Source organism: Archocentrus centrarchus, chromosome 17 (genome assembly GCF_007364275.1).
Source record: "Archocentrus centrarchus isolate MPI-CPG fArcCen1 chromosome 17, fArcCen1, whole genome shotgun sequence".
NCBI lineage: Eukaryota > Metazoa > Chordata > Actinopteri > Cichliformes > Cichlidae > Archocentrus > Archocentrus centrarchus.
This window is the reverse complement of record NC_044362.1, coordinates 31,172,964-31,196,631: the sequence shown is the minus strand read 5'-3', so window position 1 is coordinate 31,196,631 and position 23,668 is coordinate 31,172,964. Positions and strand designations below refer to the sequence as shown.

Sequence of the window (23,668 nt, the reverse complement as noted above, 5' to 3'; positions counted from 1 at the left end):
CATTACCTCAGGTTGTTTACTGTGAGTCTGATCTGCTAACTTGTCTCTACTGGAGGGGCATTTGGGCGACTGCAGAACAGTTCTGGGATCAGTTTACAGAGAACCACCTGCCCAGTTTGCAGTCCTGTCAAAATAGATACCTGCAGCCAGGAACAGGGGCTATCTGTCATGATCCCGGGCCAGTGGCCCTGCGTTTTGAGTTCTTTTAGTGATGTTCTGTTTTGTTGTATCTTCTGGTTGTTAGTTTTTCTTACAGTCTAGTTTCTCAGTTGTTGTAGTTTTGTATTGTTTTGGGGTTTTTTTGTTAATTATAGGTTATTCTGATTTTCCTGGGGTCCCGTCTTCCTGTGTCTTTATGCTCCTGTGTCTGTGCTCCTCTGAGTATCTGTCTCCCCGTGTTCTTGTGTGCTGCTGTTTGTCTTCATTGTTTGTGTCTCAGGTGTCTGTGTCTTCCCTGTTCAGTTGTTCCCTGTCTGGTGTCAGCTTAGGTGTTACTGGATTCTGTTGAGTCATGTTTAGATTCCCTCTGTGTGCCAGTCTCCTTATGTGTCAAGTCTGTGTGTACCATGTGGGGCTACTTCCTGTTTTATTTTGACAGTTCTTTGTCCTGTGTGCTTGTGTTTTGCTTTAGCTCCCTGAGTCTCGTTAGTGTTATTCTGTTCACCTGTTACCCCAGCTGTTTCCACTCACCCCTCGTTTCCTCTGTGTATTTATTATCTGAGTTTTCCCCTGGTCACATGTCAGAGTCTTGTTGCCCTGTGGCTGTGTTTCCCTGTGTTCTTCAGACCTCTGGGAGTCCTTAGTTATTTTCCAGTATAGGTTTCTTTTGCCATTCCCTTTTTCTGTTGCCATAATAAATGCTCATTTTTGGTTCACCTTTTAACACCATCTCCTGCGTCCTGCTTTTGGGTCCTCACCTCCTTTCCACGCCACACGGCCTGCACCCCCAAATCGTGACACTATCAGAGCACTTTGTCCTGTTGGTAAGGTTGTTCACGTTATCCCAGGACCAGATGGAACTGTGCACACTGCTCAGTTACAGCTTGAAGACAAACTCTTTGCCAGGCCAGTGGCATGTCTCACGCACATCCTACAAATTCCAGAGGAGAATGGAAACAATCTAACCTGTTATTTATTAGTTGCATTTTCTTGTTGACAGATTTGTGGCAGCTGTTAAAAAATCCTTCAGTAAGGACTGATTTTATTGTTTTAGTGTTGGACTCTCTGATTGCTTCTTCTTGGGTTTATACCAATAGTTGTCCTTCTACATAAATGATCCTATTTTATTGAGTCATGCTATTTTCTGGAGAACTGATTGTCTAGTAGGTGATGCTTTCATACCTGCAGATCTCTGAGTGGTTTACTGTGAAGGAAGTTCAACACAGCCTGGCTTTCTTTGCCTTAGCTGGCTCAACAAAGTCTAAAATCTATAGGAATATGTGAGGGTAGGAAGGTGTTTGTTTCTTCCACAGAGCTCTTATTCCTGATTGGAGAAGAAATACTGAACACAAATAAACTGGGGCTGGATGGGTGCCAGCATTAAACATAAACTAAGGAGCAGAGTGGCGAACATAGATGACAACACGACAAAGAACTGACACAGACTGAGGACTTAAATACAGACACAGGATAACAAGAGGATCGGGAACAGGTGGAGTCATTGCCGGGAATAATTAAAGACAGGACCACGAAGTTAACTAAATAGAAGACAGACAAGACTGAGACTAACAAAGTAAAATGGGAAACAACTGAATACCAAGACAGACGCAGATGTGACACAACACTGGGAATAAAACTGAATTAAAAAAACACAAGAGGCAAGGAGCTTAGACACAGAGGGACAGGGATTCAAATAACTATAACTAATAACGGGGCCTATAACCTATAATGAACTAAGGATCTAAAGGTAAACAAAGATAGTAAACATACTGTCATATAGATATAAATTATATTGTGTAATTCGTGACTGTACTATAAACTGCAAACCACGTCATTTTCGGTTTCAACACACACTACACACACTACAGGTCATACATACATACCTTTGCCTTATAAAAAGAGCATAAAATTGTAGTTATTTGCACGTTATGTCAGTTTAATCTCGAAATCAGCAGCTGGTGATGTACGGTAGGCGTTTTAAACTAGGCGCTGTAGCTTTAAGGAGCTGCGCGCTCCCGCGGACCGCGTGAACGCGGTGCAGCTGCAGCTTTAAGGAGTTGCGCGTTCCAGCGGCCCGCAATCGATTTCTGGCAGCCGACACTTTTTGGCGCAACACTCTCTCCATCTGTTTTTGAATTGATTGTGCTTGTAGTATAAAATTGTTATGGTTAGCTTAGAGCAGTGCTCTTCTGGGGACGGGAGCACAGGCAGCTGGCTGGGGAGGCCTATGTCTCCCTGAACAAGATTTGCCCACATGTACATGTGATATCTTCTGATTCTTTAATATATTAAATGTTATAATTTTTAATTAAAGTGTTTCAGGTGTCTTCCTTCACAAATAAAAAAACACCCTGACAGTGTCTGCTTGCTAAAAGAAGAGCTGCTGTATTTCCAGGGAGAGAAAAGAAAGAGGGAAGTTCACTCAGAGATGGAGAAAGATGTAAGAAAGAGGACAGGAGAGGAAGGAGAGAGGTTAGATTTAAAGGTAAGGACTGCAAAACAATCTGAGGTTTGCTAACTTTGTGTAATTCAAAGATTGTATGAAAATACTGCAGTGTAGTGTGTGATAAAGAGTTCAGCCTGCTGTACTGTACTTACAGTAAAGCGCTGTGTTGAACGGGTGCACAGAGGCTGTGTTCATGGTCAGAGTTACAGGTGACATGAAGTGCAGCAGAGATGAGTTTGAATCAAAGCTGCTGATGCTGAGATTCATTCACTGAATCCAACATTTCTACAATGTAAAATGTAAAAGTTTTAAATCTGTGTAAAAATGCTTCGGATAGGATGACTAACAGAATAAAAGTTAAACAAAGTTAAACTCAGATGAAGAAATTAATAAAAGACAAGTAAAAGAGAGCTTGGCTTATTTCTCTGTAATGAAGTTCTTTTTGTGAATGAGGTTAAAAGGTCACAGACTGACTGATGAATGTTGTTCTGCTCTAAACATGAACTCTGACCTTTGTGGTGTTTCAGGAGGAAAACTGCTTCAGTTATTCTCTCAGATTAGTTTCACATTTTCAGATCTGAGTGAGATCCTGGAATGAAGACAGAAGAAAAGACTTTGTTCATATTTGAAACTTTTTATTTATGATAAAAACCTTTGGTTTGTCCACATGTTAACTATTAAACACAATGAGTGATCTTTTCATGGATTATATATAGAAGACACTATTTGTTTGTTAATTTAGAAAACAGCAAAAATATTTTGTCTGTCAAAGAGACAAGTGTAAATCTAAATATATCTTTAGATTACTAATAATAAAATGATTACTTTAAGGATTGTTAAGCAGAAGAGAAGCAACAACATAGAAATACACCAATACAAATATTGAACAAGCATTTAGATCACAGACAAGTTTAAAGTCCAAGTTGTGAAATGTTTGACTGGCATCCTACCTCTGTGTAGTGCAGAAATTCCACAACAATTTCCACAATAATGAAAAATTAAATATAGATTAGTTAAACACATGTAATTAAGAATGATTCCAGGCTATTTGATCTTACAGAAGTTTCCTGCATCACCATCAAGCCAAAGTCCAACATAGAGCGGCTGAGTGAATGTGGTCTGGACTCTGTGGAGCAGAGTCATGGTTTCAGAGACGCTGTAGAAGGACAGAATACCTGCTCTGTGATCCAGGTACACTCCTACTCTGGAGGACCGAGGACCTGAGACAGGAGTTTGGTTGTTGTTGTACCAAAATGTATACCCATCTTTGCAAAAATCTAATGCCCAAGATTGTTTATTACGCCCAAATCCACATTTTTTCCAACTCTCCTTTCTGCTGATATTCTTGTATGCGACTGCTACATAAACTCCTGCTCCTCTCCTCTCCACCTCCCAGTAACAACGTCCAGTCAGACTCTCTCTGCTCAGGACCTGCCAACATCTAGTGAATCTGTCTGGATGATCAAAATAAAACTGGTCTTGTTTCATTAATGTTACTCTTTTGTTCCCCTCTGATAATAACAGATATATATGTGCTGTGTTTGGATCCAGTGTGATTTCCTGTGAATATTTTAATAATTCAGCTCTGGTCTTTGGCTCTGGTGGATCTGACAGTGAAACATCCACTTCAGTGACTGTCGGTGAGATGTTTGTCCGTTCCTCTCTCAGGATGTCCTGTAGTTTCTCTCTGAGCTCTGACACAGCTGCTGTCACATCCTCAAAGTATCCCAGACGGTTGATATTGATGTTGGATGAGTGTGTAGACTCACTGAGTGCTGACAGTGAGGGGTAGTTGTGTAGAAACTGGTTGTGATCCTCTGTGTGTAAGAGCTGCTTCAGCTCAGCGTCTTTCCTCTTCAGCTCAGTGATCTCCTGCTCCAGCTTCTCCTGAAGCTCTTTGACTCGACTCACTTCAGTTTCCTGCTGGGATCTGATCTGCTGCTTCACATCAGAGCTTCTTTTCTGGATCACACGGATCAGCTCAGTGAAGATCTTCTCACTGTGCTCCACTGTTTTATCAGCAGACTGATTGATGGCCTCCACCTCCTGTTGAAGCAGCTTCACATCTTTCTCTCTGTCCTGGATTCTCTGCTGGATGTTTAGTCGACTCCCCTCGAGCTCTCTCTGCCTCTCAGTCCTTTCTGCTGCAGCTGAGACTGTGTGGTGGCCTTTATGTTCATCCACAGAGCAGAGATAACAGATACTCTGCTGATCAGTACGGCAGAACATCTTCATCACCTCATCGTGACGAGAGCAGATGTTCTCCTGGAGCTTCTTGGAGGGCTCCACCAGCTTGTGTTTCTTTAATTGAGCCACATCATAATGAGGCTGAAGGTGTTTCTCACAATAAGAGACTAAACACACCAAACAGGACTTCACTGCCTTCATTTTTCTCCCAGTGCAGAAATCACAGGCCACATCTTCAGGTCCAGCATAGCAGTGATCAGCAGGAGCAGCTTGGAGTCCAGTCTTCTTCAGCTCCTCCACTAAATCTGCTAACATGGTGTTTTTCACCAGGACAGGCCTCGGTGTGAAGGTCTGTCTGCACTGAGGGCAGCTGTAGATCTTCTTCTCCTCCTCTTCACCCCAGTAGCCTTTAATACAGTTCATGCAGTAGCTGTGTCCACAGGGAATAGTCACCGGATCCTTCAGTAGATCCAAACAGATCGAACAAGAGAAGGTTTCTTGGTCCAGCTGAACTCCTTTCTGCGCCATTTCTCCTCTCAGTGTCAGTGACTGTGTGAGTTTCACTTCCTGATAACTGAAACTGGTCTGAGCTCTGCAGTGAATGGAGCCTCTCAGCTCTTACACGTCACCACATGTTGGTTCCACCCAGTGCAGATCTGAAGGGGAGGGAACAAGGAGACATGGACATAGAGGAGGCGCTGAGTTTAGAGAGCAGGAAGCAGAGGGAGGGTTATGAAGGTGTGATTGATTGCAGGAGCAAATACTGATACTTTGTGTTTAACCCTTTTTTACAGTTTAAAACATCCATTAATTAATGTTTTAGATGGTAAGTGAAAATACAGAAGTTTATACTAAAATGTTTTGTCACTTATACAGCAATATGACCTGAGACAGACACCCTCTCTATTTTTAAGATTAGGCTTAAAACTTTCCTTTTTGATAAAGTTTATAGTTAGGGCTGGATCAGGTGGCCTCGAACCATGTCTTAGTTATGATGCAATAGGCCTAGGCTGCTGGGGGGTTCACATAATGCACTGTTTTTTTTTCATTCACCTTATTTACTTTGTTTATACTCCACTCTGCATTTAACCATTAATTGATATTAATCTCTGGCTCTCTTCCACAGCATGTCTTTCTCTCCCCTCAGCCCAACCAGTCGCGGCAGATGACCCCCCCTCCCTGAGCCTGGTTCTGCTGGAGGTTTCTTCCTGTTAAAAGGGAGTTTTTCCTTTCCGCTGTCACCAAGTGCTGCTCATAGGGGGTCATTTTGACTGTTGGGTTTTCTCTGTATTATTATATGGTCATTACCTTACAGTATAAAGCACCCTGAGGCAACTGTTTGCTGTGATTTGGCAGAATATAAATAAAATTTAATTTCATTCTCGACCACCTGTAGCAGAAGCCAGGAGAATAAACCAAATGTTCTCCACTGAACCATACAAGGGTGATACTCTCAGTGGCCTAGAAAGGAATTGGCAGAGATACCAGGGGAGCAAAACAGCAGCTACTGGTAGATAGAGCAGTCGCAGGAAACTGTAAGACCAGAGTGACCAACCTGTGCACAGCGTGGATTGATTACAATCCATGTGTGCAACCCAGTGCCTCACACATGGATTATTAGTTATAGGTATTTATATTGAATCCCTGTTCCCTGTGTTGTCTTTCCCTTCATTGCACCATAAACCGGGCCATCAGTCTCCTCAGTTTCCTGCCTCCTTCCTAGCGACGATGAGGAGGCGAGGTCGTCACTGTTTGCATTCTTCACCGGTGCCAGAGAAGATTTCCCAGCCTGTGCTTGTCAATGACAGGCAAAATAAAATGGACACACATGTGAGTTACCCTGCCTCTCCTCTGTGTAAATATTCTCTGCTGGAATATAAGGACAGTTTTGTTGTGTTCACCTAGGTGGTATGTGAATAATGCTGAGTGTAGAGGAGAGAAGAAGAAGAAAAGATGGAGGAAAATTTACACCTGATGCTGCTATACAAGCTGCTGTGCTACTGAACAAGTACACATTACTGAGGTGAAAAGAGAATAAAAGGAAAAGTAATAAGAAAGGAAAGAGAATAAGAAACAGGATGAACGAGTTAAAAGGAACAGCCTTTTAGGTTAAGCCTTCTGTTCAGAAGCTGCATTCTGCTGGGTGCCGGCCTCGCCCTGAGTAAACTATAGCAATCTTTTCTTAGGTTAGTTTTTTTTTTTTTAATGTAAAGGAAAAGCTGAGGGTGAATAGTATTCTTTACAGTATCCAACTACTAGACATAGTTAATGTCTTGTCTGAGGAGTGACCGTGCTGTTTGAATCTACACCCCATTAGAGTTTGTTTGTGTGTGCCGGCACATGAGTGTGTAAGGGGGAGGCATTCCCCCATGCCTTTTCTTTTCTGTGAGCTGAAGGAATCTCGTCTTTCTGTGTGTGTCTGAAGCATGACCGTTGCTGTTCGTGTGTCCATGCTGAGGACTCTGTGTCTGTGTGTTCAATTTTGTGTTTAGGTGGAGGGTATGAGCAGCGCAGTGTTGTTTATTTGAGGGAAGGTGCCCCCATTTGTGTGTGCGTATGTGTAACTGAAGAAAAAAACAAACGCAAAGTCAGCAAAAAGCTATTTAAGCATAAAAATTCAAGAACAATAAATAATACAGCTTCATCAACTGCACCAAAAAATAAAACAATTAAATGTGGATTATTAAACATTAGGTCTCTCTCTTCCAAGTCCCTATTAGTAAATGATTTAATAATTGATCAACGTATTGATTTATTCTGCCTTACAGAAACCTGGTTACAGCAGGATGAATATGTTAGTTTAAATGAATCAACACCCCCGAGTCACAGTAACTGTCAGAGTGCTCGAAGCACAGGTCGAGGAGGAGGATTAGCTGCAATCTTCAATTCCAGCTTATTAATTAATCAGAGACCCAGACAAAGTTTTCATTCTTTTGAAAGCCTGACTCTTAGTCTTGTCCATCCTAATTGGGAAAATCAAAAACCTGTTTTATTTGTTATTATCTATCGTCCACCTGGTCCTTACTCAGAGTTTCTGTCTGATTTCACAGACTTTTTATCTGATTTAGTGCTCAGTTCAGATAAAATAATTATAGTGGGTGATTTTAACATCCATGTAGATGCTGAGAATGACAGCCTCAACACTGCATTTAATCTATTGTTAGATTCAATTGGCTTCTCTCAAAATGTAAAGGAGCCCACCCACCACTTTAATCATACTCTGGATCTTGTCCTAACATATGGCATAGAAACTGAAGACTTAACAGTATTCCCTGAAAGCCCCCTCCTGTCTGATCATTTCTTAGTAACATTTACATTTACTCTAATGGATTACACAGCAGTGGGGAATAGGTTTTATTACAGTAGAAGTCTTTCTGAAAGTGCTGTAACTAAGTTTAAGGATCTAATTCCTTCATTGTTATGCTCTTCAGTGCCATGTGCCAACACAGTGCAGAGCAGCTACCTAAACTCTGCTCCCAGTGAGGTCGATTATCTCGTCAATAGTTTTACATCCTCACTGCGTATAACTTTGGATACTGTGGCTGCTCTGAAAAGGAAAGCTTCAAATCAGAAGTGCCTGACTCCGTGGTATAATTCACAAACGCACAGCTTAAAGCAGATAACCCGAAAGCTGGAGAGGGAATGGCGTCTCACTAAATTAGAAGATGCTCATTTAGCCTGGAAAAAGAGTTTGTTGCTCTATAAAATAGCCCTCCGTAAAGCTAGGACATCTTACTATTCATCATTAATTGAAGAAAATAAGAACAACCCCAGGTTTCTTTTCAGCACTGTAGCCAGGCTGACAAAGAGTCAGAGCTCTGTAGAGCCGAGTATTCCTTTCACGTTAACTAGTAGTGACTTCATGGATTTCTTTACAAATAAAATTTTAGACATTAGAGAAAAAATTATTCATAACCATCTCAAAGATTATTCTTCATGTTCGGCTGCTTTCAGCACTGCTGGTATTTGTTTAGACTCTTTTGTACCAGTTGATCTTTCAGAGTTAACTTCAATAGTTACTTCCTCCAAACCAGCAACATGTTTGTTAGATCCCATTCCTACTAGACTGTTCAAAGAAGTCTTTCCAATTATTGATGCTTCAATCTTAAAAATGATCAATCAGTCTTTATTAGTTGGCTATGTACCACAGACCTTCAAGGTGGCTGTAATTAAACCTCTGCTTAAAAAGCCATCACTTGACCCAGCTGTCTTAGCTAATTATAGGCCAATCTCCAACCTTCCTTTTCTCTCAAAGATTCTTGAAAGAGTAGTTGTAAAACAGCTAACTGATCATCTGCAGAGGAACGGTTTATTTGAAGAGTTTCAGTCAGGTTTCAGAATTCATCACAGTACAGAAACAGCATTAGTGAAGGTTACAAATGATCTTCTTAGAGCCTCTGACAGTGGACTCATCTCTGTTCTTGTCCTGTTGGACCTCAGTGCAGCTTTTGATACTGTTGACCATAACATTTTATTACAGAGATTAGAGCTTGCTATAGGTATTAAAGGTACTGCACTGCAGTGGTTTGAATCATATTTATCTCATAGACTCCAATTTGTTCATGTAAATGGGGAGTCTTCTTCAGACAGTAAGGTTAATTATGGAGTTCCACAGGGTTCTGTGCTAGGACCAATTTTATTTACATTATACATGCTTCCCTTAGGCAGTATTATTAGAAAGCACTGCATCAATTTTCATTGTTATGCAGATGATACTCAGCTTTACCTATCAATGAAGCCAGATGACACACATCAATTAGTTAAACTGCAGGAATGTCTTAAAGATATTAAGGCCTGGATGACCTCTAATTTCCTGCTTCTAAATTCAGATAAAACTGAAATTCTTGTTCTCGGCCCCACAAATCTTAGAAACATGGTGTCTAACCAGATACTTACTCTGGATGGCATTACTTTGGCCTCCAGTAACACTGTGAGAAATCTTGGAGTCATTTTTGACCAGGATATGTCCTTCAATGCACATATTAAACAAATATGTAGGACCGCTTTTTTGCATTTGCGCAATATTTCTAAAATTAGAAACATCCTTTCTCAGAGTGATGCTGAAAAGCTCATTCATGCATTTATTACTTCTAGGCTGGATTATTGTAATTCATTATTATCAGGCTGTCCTAAAAGCTTTCTGAAAAGCCTTCAGCTGATCCGAAATGCTGCAGCTAGAGTACTGACAGGGACTAGAAAGAGAGAGCATATTTCTCCCATATTGGCTTCTCTTCATTGGCTCCCTGTTAAATCTAGAATAGAATTTAAAATTCTTCTCCTCACATACAAGGTCTTGAATAATCAGGCACCATCTTATCTCAAAGACCTCATAGTACCATATCACCCCAACAGAGCACTTCGCTCTCAGACTGCTGGCTTACTTGTGGTTCCTAGGATACTTAAGAGTAGAATGGGAGGCAGAGCCTTCAGCTTTCAGGCGCCTCTTCTGTGGAACCAGCTCCCAGCTTGGATTCGGGAGACAGACACCCTCTCTATTTTTAAGATTAGGCTTAAAACTTTCCTTTATGATCAAGCTTATAGTTAGGGCTGGATCAGGTGACCCTGAACCATCCCTTAGTTATGCTGCTATAGGCCTAGGCTGCTGGGGGGTTCACATAATGCACTGTTTCTCATTCACCTTATTTACTTTGTTTATACTCCACTCTGCATTTAATCATTAATTGATATTAATCTCTGGCTCTCTTCCACAGCATGTCTTTCTCTCCCCTCAGCCCAACCGGTCGCGGCAGATGACTGCCCCTCCCTGAGCCTGGTTCTGCTGGAGGTTTCTTCCTGTTAAAAGGGAGTTTTTCCTTTCCACTGTCGCCAAGTGCTTGCTCATAGGGGGTCGTTTTGACTGTTGGGTTTTCTCTGTATTATTGTAGGGTCTTTACCCACAATACAAAGCGCCTTGAGGCGACAGTTTGTTGTGATTTGGCGCTATATAAATAAAATTGAATTGAATTGAATTGAATTGATTTCTCAGACTTTTTATCTGATTTAGTGCTCAGTTCAGATAAAATAATTATAGTGGGTGATTTTAACATCCATGTAGATGCTGAGAATGACAGCCTCAACACTGCATTTAATCTATTGTTAGATTCAATTGGCTTCTCTCAAAATGTAAAGGAGCCCACCCACCACTTTAATCACACTCTGGATCTTGTCCTAACATATGGCATAGAAACTGAAGACTTAACAGTATTCCCTGAAAGCCCCCTCCTGTCTGATCATTTCTTAGTAAAATTTACATTTACTTTAATGGATTACACAGCAGTGGGGAATAAGTTTTATTACAGTAGAAGTCTTTCTGAAAGTGCTGTAACTAAGTTTAAGGATCTAATTCCTTCATTGTTATGCTCTTCAGTGCCAACACAGTGCAGAGCAGCTGCCTAAACTCTGCTCCCAGTGAGGTCGATTATCTCGTCAATAGTTTTACATCCTCACTGCGTATAACTTTGGATACTGTGGCTGCTCTGAAAAGGAAAGCTTCAAATCAGAAGTGCCTGACTCCGTGGTATAATTCACAAACGCACAGCTTAAAGCAGATAACCCGAAAGCTGGAGAGGGAATGGCGTCTCACTAAATTAGAAGATGCTCATTTAGCCTGGAAAAAGAGTTTGTTGCTCTATAAAAAAGCCCTCCGTAAAGCTAGGACATCTTACTACTCATCATTAATTGAAGAAAATAAGAACAACCCCAGGTTTGTTTTCAGCACTGTAGCCAGGCTGACAAAGAGTCAGAGCTCTGTAGAGCCGAGTATTCCTTTCACGTTAACTAGTAGTGACTTCATGGATTTCTTTACAAATAAAATTTTAGACATTAGAGAAAAAATTATTCATAACCATCTCAAAGATTATTCTTCATGTTCGGCTGCTTTCAGCACTGCTGGTATTTGTTTAGACTCTTTGGCTCCAGTTGATCTTTTAGAGTTAACTTCAATAGTTACTTCCTCCAAACCAGCAACATGTTTGTTAGATCCCATTCCTACTAGACTGTTCAAAGAAGTCTTTCCAATTATTGATGCTTCAATCTTAAAAATGATCAATCAGTCTTTATTAGTTGGCTATGTACCACAGACCTTCAAGGTGGCTGTAATTAAACCTCTACTTAAAAAGCCATCATTGACCCAGCTGAATTAGAATGTGCCAGTACTTCATGCCATCTCACACGGGCATGGCATGCAGTCTGGTCCAGATATCTGTAAACTGTTTGAAATGGTTTTATTAATTAAATTTATTAATTGGACTCCTTATTCCGTTTGTTTTGTGTCATTCCTGTTCGATAAACAAACACGCAGAAACCTAAAGGCTTAAGCAGCACACACTCTTGTTATTTAAATTCCTTCAACATGCTTCCCTTAGGCAGTATTATTAGAAAGCATTGCATCAATTTTCATTGTTATGCAGATGATACTCAGCTTTATCTATCAATGAAGCCAGATGACACACATCAATTAATTAAACTGCAGGAATGTCTTAAAGATATTAAGGCCTGGATGACCTCTAATTTCCTGCTTCTAAATTCAGATAAAACTGAAGTTCTTGTTCTCGGCCCCACAAATCTTAGAAACATGGTGTCTAACCAGATACTTACTCTGGATGGCATTACTTTGGCCTCCAGTAACACTGTGAGAAATCTTGGAGTCATTTTTGACCAGGATATGTCCTTCAATGCACATATTAAACAAATATGTAGGACCTCTTTTTTGCATTTGCGCAATATTTCTAAAATTAGAAACATCCTTTCTCAGAGTGATGCTGAAAAGCTAATTCATGGATTTATTACTTCTAGGGTGGACTATTGTAATTCATTATTATCAGGCTGTCCTAAAAGCTCCCTGAAAAGCCTTCAGCTGATCCAAAATGCTGCAGCTAGAGTACTGACAGGGACTAGAAAGAGAGAGCATATTTCTCCCATATTGGCTTCTCTTCATTGGCTCCCTGTTAAATCTAGAATAGAATTTAAAATCCTTCTCCTCACATACAAGGTCTTGAATAATCAGGCACCATCTTATCTTAAAGACCTCATAGTACCATATCACCCCAACAGAGCACTTCGCTCTCAGACTGCTGGCTTACTTGTGGTTCCTAGGATACTTAAGAGTAGAATGGGAGGCAGAGCCTTCAGCTTTCAGGCGCCTCTTCTGTGGAACCAGCTCCCAACTTGGATTCAGGAGACAGACACCCTCTCTATTTTTAAGATTAGGCTTAAAACTTTCCTTTTTGATCAAGCTTGTAGTTAGGGCTGGATCAGGTGACTCTGAACCCTCCCTTAGTTATGCTGCTATAGGCCTAGGCTGCTGGGGGGTTCCCATAATGCACTGTTTCATTTCATTCATCTCATTTACTTTGTTTATACTCCACTCTGCATTTAATCATTAATTGTTATTAATCTCTGGCTCTCTTCCACAGCATGTCTTTTCTCTCCCCTCTCTGCCCCTCCCTGAGCCTGGTTCTGCTGGAAGTTTCTTCCTGTTAAAAGGGAGTTTTTCCTTCCCACTGTCACCAAGTGCTGCTCATAGGGGGTCATTTTGACTCTTGTTTTCTCTGTAATTATTATATGGTCATTACCTTACAGTATAAAACACACTGAGGCAACTGTTTGCTGTGATTTGGCGGTATATAAATAAAATTGAATTGAAAATGCACTTTTGAGCAGATGTGTGTGTACATGGACTGTTGGTAAACAATTGGAGGAATGTGTTCTTGTACTTCTTTTCTCTTTGAGACATAGAAGTTGTGTCAGTGTGAGTGAAGGCCTGCTCTGTGTGTAAATGCTGTGTGTGTGTATGAGGCGACCCTGCCCTTGTATGAGCTGAGCTGAGCAAGAGCTATGTGTGTGTGTGTATGGCCGTGTGTCCTGCACTCAAGCAGAGTGGTGTATCTGTTGGAATATCCTGTTGAACCTTTTTTTGATAATTACTGCTGGGACGTAATTGCAAATAGAGGTTTAGGAATGTTATGTTTTTAATGATAATAGAATACAGAATACATGAGCTGCCCTTACCTTTAACATTCACGAGCTTCTGAAGGGCTTACAAATTCATGAGCCTTCACAAGGGAGACGTTTGAAACCCATTTTCTTTGTTAACTGCACAACCTGCCAAAAAAAAAAAAAAACCTTGTTGTTTTATTGATTTGAATACCTTTAGCACTAACTATTGGAACACAATATTAGTTTTGTAAGCTCATTGACCCTTGACCTACATACACGGGTGAATCCAATTATGAGAAAGGGTTAAGGTGGCCCATTTTAAGTGTTTCTCCTCTTTGCATCTTCTCTGAATAGCGGCAACATGGGAGCCTCAAACAACTCTCAAACGAACTGAAAACAAAGGTTGTTCAACATCATGGTTTAGGGGAAGGATCCAAAAAGCTCTCTCAGAGGTTTCAGCTGTCAGTTTCCACTGTGAGGAACATAGTGAGGAAATGGAAGACCACAGGCACAGTTCTAGTTAGTGCCCAAAGTGGCAGGCAGAAAAATCTCAGATAGGCAGAGGTGAAGGATGGTGAGAACAGTCATAGTCAACCCACAGAGCAGCTCCAAAGACCTACAACATCATCTTGCTGCAGATGGTGTCACTGTGCATCGTTCAACTATTCAGCGCACTTTGCACAAGGAGAGGCTGTATGGGAGAGTAATGCAGAAGAAGCCTTTTCTGCACACACGCCACAAACAGAGTCGCTAAAGCACATTTGGACAAGTCAGCTTCATTTTGGAATAAGGTGCTGTGGACTCATGAAACTAAAACTGAGTTATTTGGACATAACAAGGGGCAGTATGCATGGAGGAAAAAGAATACAGCATTTGGTGGTGGTTCCATCACGCTGTGGGGCTGCGGGGCCAGTGCAGGTACTGGGAATCTTGTTAAAGTTGAGGGTCGCATGGATTCCAGTCAATATCAGCAGATTCTTGAGAACAATGTTCAAGAATCAGTGACAAAGTTGAAGTTGCTCACAGAACCTAGGACTGGCTGGCAACTGGCCAAGGACTGAAGGCCTGCAGAAGTGACTCAAGTAAACAGTCCAGTGTATTTCTTTTTTATCATTAAAGCTCCTTTGACAAAAAAACAACAAAAAAACTGCTTTCTAAAACTTCATGAATACACATAATTTGTCTTCATTTATAAACTATATAGGCATATACTCTGGTGCTTTATACAACATATCTATTTGATTTAATTCTCTGAAGAGACTTGGCAATAGATTGACCATACACCTAATGGGATACATTTATGGGGTTGAATTTTGTTGAAGTTATTAAATGTGCATAAGTATTGAGTTTCAGTTTACCTTAAACTGTGTTGGAGCATTTCTGGTGTTCAATATAGTGACTGCTAGCTGGCTTGACAAATTTGTCTGACAAAAAGACAGATTTTTGCATCATAAGGTTTGCTGATTCTTCTGGCACTGGCAAATTCATCTTTACTAATTGTGCTGCAATAAGTGACCTATTATTAGTTCAAACAAAATATAGAATATAAATAAAATAAATAAATTAATTAAAAGGGGGGGGGGGGGGTCTTACAATTTAAGCTCAAAGCATTATGCTAATAGATTTCCTTAAATAACTGAAACAGAATTTCTTTATCATGGAGAAAAACTGAGATGTACTGCTGCACTTTATTGTCCTGTATTGAGATATTGCAGGGATCAAATGTAAAAATGTCTTTACCCTGAAAGAAAATTTTCACAAATCTGGCCATTTAAATCCAATGTGGTCAAATGAGTTTAACATCCCTGGGCTCTACCAAGTGACCAGTCAAAGTGAAGCAAGGTGACAAAACCCACGTCCCAAGTCTACATCCACCAAAGTCGAGAGCAGTAGGGGTGCACCATGAGCTACACCCCCCACCCCAAACCCCACCCCAGTCCCCCAACCCCCGTCCCACTACTGCTATGAGTCCTCTTGCCTCGGACCAACAGACTGTTGCGGGTGGTGGGGACAGGCTGGCAGTAGTGAGGGAAATATGGGCACGCACTTGCCACAACTTAGATTCTACGCAACAAGAGGAGCTGTGGCAGGTGCTGCTAGAGTTTAAAGACATTTTTGCACTGTCAGAAGATGAGGTGGGTTTGACTCACCTACTGCAGCACGACATCGACACAGGAGATGCATAGCCCAATAAGTCACGCCCCCGCTGCCTCCCCCTGGCACGTCAGGCCGCTGCTGACAGTGCGATTGGTGAGATGCTGAGGGCCGCCATCATTGAACCCTCTGACAGCCCCTGGGCCTCGGGAGTTGTGATTGTAAAAAAGAAGAAGAGCCCTAAAATGAGGTTCTGTGTCGACTTCAGGCCGCTGAACAGTGTGACCAAGAAGGACTCGTACCCTCTGCCCCGCATTGATGAGTCCCTAGAGCTGGTTTCCGGCTCCTCTTGGTTCTCCAGCTTGTCTACAGCTGAGAGGAAGAGGATAGACAAGCTCATCAGGAAAGCCAGCTCTGTCCTAGGATGTCCTCTCGACTCAGTGCAGGTGGTGGGAGAAAGAAGGACTCTGACCAAAATAACATCACTGATGGACAAGGTCTCCCATCCCATGCATGAAACTGTTGCTGAGCTGGAGAGCTCCTTCAGTGACAGACTGCTGCATCCTAAATGCACAAAGGAGCGTTACCGCAGATCCTTCCTCCCAGCAGCTGTAAGACTTTATAACCATCACTGCTCCCAACAAAAACCACAATAGCCTACACAATGTAGGATAATATATAATATACTGTAAATAGTCCGGCCTGTTAAGGTTCAACACACAGGCACATCATGTACATTGTATATAGTGTTATTATTAGTAGTATTAAGGTTAATCTTGTTTGTTGATTTTATATATACTCTTTTCTTAATAGTGTAAATTATTATATCTTTATTTATATTTATAATAACTGCGGCTGCTGTTACACCCAAATTTCCCCTCTGTGGGACAATAAAGGCTGTTTCTTCTTCTTCTTCTTCCTCGCTGGACCTGCGTAGTGGATATTGTCAAGTGCCCCTCAGCCCCTCTGCCAGACCGAAGACTGCTTTCAGCACAAGCAGGAGGTTGTGGCAGTTCTGTGTCCTCTGCTTTGGCCTGTGTGACACTCCGGCCACATTTGAACAATTAATGGAAAAGGTACTTGTTGATATCCCCCAACAGGAATGTCTGATTTATCTGGATGACATCCTGGTCCACGGGAGTTCCTTCACGGCGGCTTTGACGTCCCTGTGGCAGACTCTGCAGCGGATAGCTGCGGCAGGCCTGAAGCTTCACCCAGATAAGTGCTGCTTCATGAGAAGGGAGCTGGAGTTCCTGGGACACAAGATTGGGGGTGAGGGTATCAGCACGCTGGAGGAGAAAGTGCAAGCGGTGAAGGACTGGCCAACCCCCATAAACCTGAGGGACTTAAAGAACTTCCTGGGGCTGGCATCCTACTACAGGCAGTTCGTGCGCAGCTTCTCTTGTATTGCTGCACCCCTGTTCCAACTGCAGCAAAAGGATAGTGACTTTGCCTGGACCACAGACTACAAGAAGGCTTTTGACCATCTGAAAAAGGCCCTGATGGAATCCCCCATCCTTGCCACCCCAGACCCCAGTCTGCATTTTATCCTGGACATGGATGCCAGTGATGTCGGAATGGGAGCAGTGTTGAGTCAGCGGGGGTCAGAGGGGGAGAGAGTGGTGGTGAACTTCAGCAGAACCTTCAATAAGGCTGAAAGATGCTACTGTGTGACGTGCAGAGAGCAATAAGCCACTTCAGATATTACCTGTGCGGCCTGCCCTTCACTGTCCAGTCAGACCACTCAGCCTTGCAGTGGTTAATGTCCTTCAAGGAGCCGGAGGGGCAGATTGCACGCTGGTTGGAGGAATTAGCACCGTATGTCTTCAAAGTGGAGTACAGAGCTGGGGCTCACCACACCAATGCTGACGCCATGTCTCGATGCCCCTGTGCTCCTGCTGGCTGCTGATACTGCGAAAAGCGGGAAGCTCGGGAGGAGGAGCTCCACGCTGGGGAGGAGCACAACCACATGTGCAGCAGAGGAGGGCCAGCCTGCAGAGCAGCTCAGGTGACTGACCCACCCGATTGGAGAGCACAACAGGAGCAGGATGCTGACCTCCAACCAGTGCTGCAGTGGGTGGAGTCTGGACAAAGGCCACAGTGGAGTGAGGTTGCTAGATACTCACCTGCCACTAAAGGACTGTTTGAAAAGTTTACAGCTCTCCAAATGAAGGATGGAGTGCTTCAGAGAGCCTGAAAAGAGCCACCTACAGGGGAGCAGAGGTGGCAGGTAGTGGTCCCCAGGGCCTTGAGAGAATCAGTCCTAAAGGCCTGTCATGGAACAACTGGGGCCAGACATTTTGGAGTCTCCAAAACCCTTCGTTGGCTTCAGCAAGGTTTCTACAGCTCAGGAGAGATGTTGAGGACTTTTGCCGCTGCTGTGATCTCTGCACAACACACAAAGGTCCCCCAGACCAGTCCTGGGCTCAGCTTCAGCAGCTAGCAGTGGAAGCCCCAATGGAGAGAGTAGCAGTGGACGTGATGGGACCCTTTCCAAAGGGAATTGTTAAGTTCTAGTTGCCATGGACTATTTCACAAAATGGCCGGAGGCATATGCCATACCTGACCAGGAAGCAGAGACTGTTGCTGACAGGCTGGCGGAGGGCATGTTTGTCAGGTTTGGGATGGTGGAAACTATCCACAGTGACCAAGGAAGGAACTTTGAGTCAGCCGTTTTCTCAGTCACGTGTGAGCACCTAGGAATGCAAAAAACCCGGACTACAGCTTTATACCCGCAGAGCGACGGGCTTGTTGAGCACTTCAACAGGACCCTGGCAAAACAGCTTGCCATCCTCACTGCAGAACACCAGCGTGATTGGGACATGCACCTCCCCCTTGTCTTGCTGGCTTACAGGTCTGCTGTACAAGAGTCCACCTTGTGCACACCTGCCCTGCTTATGCTGGGGCTAGAGCGGCGGACTCCAGCAGAAATGGCATTTGGGAGGCCCCCAGATGCTCTGGTAGTCCCACCAGGTCCAGAATATGCCAGGAGGCTTCAGGACCGGATGGAGTCGGTGCATGCATTTGCCTGTGACCAGCTGGAGAAGGTAGGACTGAGACAGAAAAGGAATTACGACCTGAGGGTCAAAGGGAAAGATTTGGTGGTGGTGGTGTACAGCCCAAGGAGGAAGAAAGGCCGGTGACCTAAGTTGGACTACCACTGGGTGGGCCCTTGTGAAGTGTTAGAGAAGATGGGGGAAGTTGTGTACAGGGTCCAGCTGTCAACTAGGGGGAGACGAGTGGTCCTCCACAGAGACAGGCTGGCTCCATACAAGGGTGATGCGCGCCCAGTTCAGCGCCCTGGGCCCCAGTCAACCCCCCAAGGAAACAAAATAGCCCTACCCCTAGACTCACCGACTGTTTTCCCTTCTTTCACCTCACAGCCCCCTCCGTCCTTGCACCCCTTCCCAGATCAGCATCAGGGTGCTCCAGCACTGCAGACACAGCCCTGTGTGCCTACTACAAGGAGGCCACAGAGACAGCCAAGGGCCCCAGGTTACTTCAGACTTTGTATGCGATCCCTCGGGGCGAGGGATTTAGTAAGGGGGGGCAGTTTAGCGACAACAGAGACACGTACCTCCATACCGTTCAATGAAGAATTTGTAGCCTTTGTCTTTGCCTTTGTTTTAAAATCATATTTGTGGCAAATGTATTAGACTGTGTAAACTCCATCCTCCGGAGGTAAAGATACCCTGCATTGAGGCCAAACGGAAGTTGTGTGACGTCATGTGAAAAGGGTCTATTATGCTTCTCTAGCTATCCACAGTATTCCTGACACCATTACCCATAATTCATAGCAGAAGCTGGTATTTTACTTCCGTTTGCGCTGTTGTTTATGGTTGCGGGATTACACACTTGCCGTTCATTTAAATATTTTGACACTGCAGTTTCTTTTACCTGGCCTAAATGGTACCACATCGGAGGTGGATACATTGGAAGGATGTTTTGAAAAGCAGCGAGGTAACAGTGCCTCACCCGTCACTTCTCACGGACTGGGTAGATGACATGAAATTATGGCCGGAAGTCAGCTACATCAACATTATCAATTACCTTGTTTTTTTCCAAGCGTGTTGATGGCGACGAATCACATAATTATAAGAACACCGAGGTGTATGATTACCTTCAAAGCAATAAAATCAATAAAGTAATGCCGAACAAACAAGACAACTTTATTTTCCTTAAAGCAGCTGTAGAGCCGAGCCAGAGCATCGGCCAAGCTAAGCACTTAGCATGGGTCATGCTAAGGGAAAGTGGAGTGGTGGAGACAGTCAGCTGTTCCTGTATCGCTGATTTGGGAAATCATGTAGTGATGCGGCAGCTATTCTGTGGAAGGTAAATCACTGATCTGGATATCAGAGTGTTCAGATCACTGAAACAGAAACACTGGACTGGCTGAAGGCTGTGATCGAGGAGACACGCAGCTGTCATCTTGCTAACTGCTATATGTTTACATGTTGTTAAAGCTTTGTGTAGGCTGTATACTGTAGTGTCACACTATAAATAAAATAACGTAAAAAAATAAGAGGTTGTACATTAAAGGAAAACTTAAAACATAAGGAAAAAATACAGTAATAGGATGGGCAACTGGGTAGTATAATTATGGGGAAAAAGAACAAATTTACAGAATAAAATAATTTGAAAAAATTTACAAACTGATGTAGTGACAACCGACAACAGCAAAAGTTGAACCCGAGCTCACGTTCCAACTAATAAAGCCGCCCATTACAGCACAAAGTAACCGAATTTTGTCATTAACTCTGGCTCTAACTTTGGGTACCCGTAAGTACACTGCTCAAAAAAATAAAGGGAACACTTAAACAACACAATATAACTCCAAGTAAATCAAACTTCCGTGAAATCAAACTGTCCACTTAGGAAGCAACACTGATTGACAATCAATTTCACATGCTGTTGTGCAAATGGAACAGACAACAGGTGGAAATTATTGGCAATTAGCAAGACACACTCAATAAAGGAGTGGTTCTGCAGGTGGGGACCACAGACCACTTCTCAGTACCTATGCTTTCTGGCTGATGTTTTGGTCACTTTTGAATGAATGAATGAAGTTTATTGCCATGTGGGTGAACAAGTTCACACATTGGAAATTGCAGTTACAGAACACCATCCAAGAATACACAAAACACAACACACATGGGGGGATATGTGTCCTGGGGTCATGCAGCCGACTTGCAGCGCTACCTTTGGCAGGAGGAGAAAACAACACATCATGGGGAAGTTAGGTTAAAAAAAAAGTCATCTGGTACAGTGCTCAAAAAGAGCACTATACCAGGGTCCAAAAAAACCACCTTAGCAAAGCATTTGCACATGTAAAGCTAGGACAGCGGCGGTAGGTGAGGTCAGGTCAGGAGGGAATGCAGATGGAGACGAGAGGTGGGGGCATTGTGGAGCCAGATGCCAGGTTCCAGCCAAAACAGTTCGCTGATAGTGGTGGAATTTCATCAGCGGCCGTGGTACACCAGACCGAGCTTCACAAATCACAAGTGGGGGGAAGAGCAGCCGCACACAGAGCCCTGGAGAGAGATATGGTTGCCAACCCAAGGCCGGCAGGGGAGCCGAATTCCTGATAACAAATGTTGTTTTGGAACAGGCTGCTTGTTTTTCCAACAGCCTTCAGTCTTACTGGGAAACCGTTCAAAAATCCAATATTCCAAATTCGTTGATTGCCGTCCTCACTGTGCAGAACCGAACTATATCTCCTGATCTAACCCCCCTCGCCTGCGAGCCCGCTAATCTTGCGGCTCAGGTCCACCAGGCTTTGAGTCTGAGTTTGTACGGCTCTGCTCAGCCCTTCCACCTGGGTCGGCAGCCTCTGCAGATGTCGAACCGCCGTCCAGATTTTCTTAATTTGCCAGTAAAGCAGGTATCCACCGAGCCCAAACAGAGAAGATACCGCTACCAAAAAGCCGAATATATATGCGTCTTCCACGTCTTCCACTCCAAGGGCTGAGAAGCACACCGGTCTCCACGAGCTCCAAGAGTCGATGACGTATCCAACCGGGTCTGTTCCACTTGGACACGCAGGCTCCCCTGTCCCGGATCTCATAGTGGAAAAAATTCGATCAATGATGGAGAATGCCCAGTTTGCCAGATCCATGTTTCAATCTTGTTCTTATTCGGACAGTGTGTAAAAGACGCTCTCACAGCAAGCAGCAAGCGGAGAGATGGGGAGGGCAGGGAGAGAGAGATAGTGCGACCGTCTCCGACAAGAGCAGGAAGAAGAAGAATGTTGGTGGTGCTTTCACACCCATGGTAGCATGAGACGGACTCTACAACCCACACAAGTGGCTCAGGTAGTGCAGCTCATCCAGGATCAATGCGAGCTGTGGCAAGAAGGTTTGCTGTGTCTGTCAGCGTAGTGTCCAGAGGCTGGAGGCGCTACCAGGAGACAGGCCAGTACACCAGGAGATGTGGAGGAGGCCGTAGGAGGGCAACAACCAGGCAGCAGGACCACTCCCTCCATCTTTGTGCAAGGAGGAACAGGAGGAGCACTGCCAGAGCCCTGCAAAATGACCTCCAGCAGGCCACAAATGTGCATGTGTCTGCACAAACGGTTAGAAACCGACTCCATGAGGATGGTAGGAGGGCCCGATGTCCACAGATGGGGGTTGTGCTCACAGCCCAACACCATGCAGGACACTTGGCATTTGTCAGAGAACACCAGGATTGGCAAATTCGCCACTGGCGCCCTGTGCTCTTCACAGATGAAAGCAGGTTCACACTGAGCATACGTGACATACGTGACAGAGTCTGGAGACGCTGTGGAGAGCGATCTGCTGCCTGCAACATCCTTCAGCATGACCGGTTTGGCAGTGGGTCAGTGATGTGTGGGGTGGCATTTCTTTGGAGGGCTGCACAGCCCTCCATGTGCTCGCCAGAGGTAGCATGACTGCCATTAGGTACTGAGATGAGATCCTCAGACCCCTTGTGGGACTATATGCTGGTGCGGTTGGCCCTGGGTTCCTCCTAATGCAGGACAATGCTAGACCTCATGTGGCTGGAGTGTGTCAGCAGTTCCTGCAAGATGAAGGAATTGAAGCTATGGACTGGCCCGCCCGTTCCCCAGACCTGAAGCACATCTGGGACATCATGTCTCGCTCCATCCACCAACGTCACGTTGCACCACAGACTGTCCAGGAGTTGGTGGATGCTTTGGTCCAGGTCTGGGAGGAGATCCCTCAGGAGACCATCCGCCACCTCATCAGGAGCATGCCCAGGCGTTGTAGGGAGGTCATACAGGCACGTGGAGGCCACACACAATACTGAGCCTCATTTTGACTTGTTTTAAGGACATTACATCAAAGTTGGATCAGCCTGTAGTGTGTTTTTCCACTTTAATTTTGTGTGTGACTCCAAATCCAGGCCTCCGTTGGTTAATAAATTTGATTTCCATTGATGATTTTTGTGTGATTTTGTTGTCAGCACATTCAACTTTGTACAGAACAAAGTATTCAATGAGAATATTTCATTCATTCAGATCTAGGATGTGTTATTTGAGTGTTCCCTTTATTTTTTTGAGCAGTGTATAAAACCGGACAGCGGAAGTAGCAGTCTGTCATGGCGGCCTACATACACTCTTACAGAAACCTGTGGATAGAGCCATGACAAATAATTTTGGGTCTAGTATAATTTTTTGTTTTGAAATGATTTTCTTTTTAAATGATCTCTTTAACTTTGTCCTAAAACAGTTTCCTGCCTGAATTGCCATACGCAATGTATTAATGTTCCTTTGAATCACACTTTTTACATATGTCTGTTATGTCCTTATTGTTTTGTTTTTTGTCTTTATTTTATGCCATAGGTGTAATACATTTACGCATAAACCAC

The 23,668-nt window shown here is 43.6% G+C and overlaps 1 protein-coding gene across 1 annotated transcript; it reads right to left on the bottom strand.

Annotated features, from left to right (window-relative positions):
- Positions 1-3,071: 3,071 nt before the first annotated feature.
- On the bottom strand, positions 3,072-5,377 carry LOC115795463 (tripartite motif-containing protein 16-like). The gene is made up of 2 exons (XM_030751383.1): positions 3,781-5,377; positions 3,072-3,194 (listed from the first exon to the last, which is right to left on the bottom strand). Exons 1-2 carry the CDS (start codon positions 5,318-5,320, stop codon positions 3,169-3,171), a joined length of 1,566 nt encoding a protein of 521 aa, XP_030607243.1. The 5' UTR covers positions 5,321-5,377; the 3' UTR covers positions 3,072-3,168.
- Between the last annotated feature and the right edge of the window lie 18,291 nt (positions 5,378-23,668).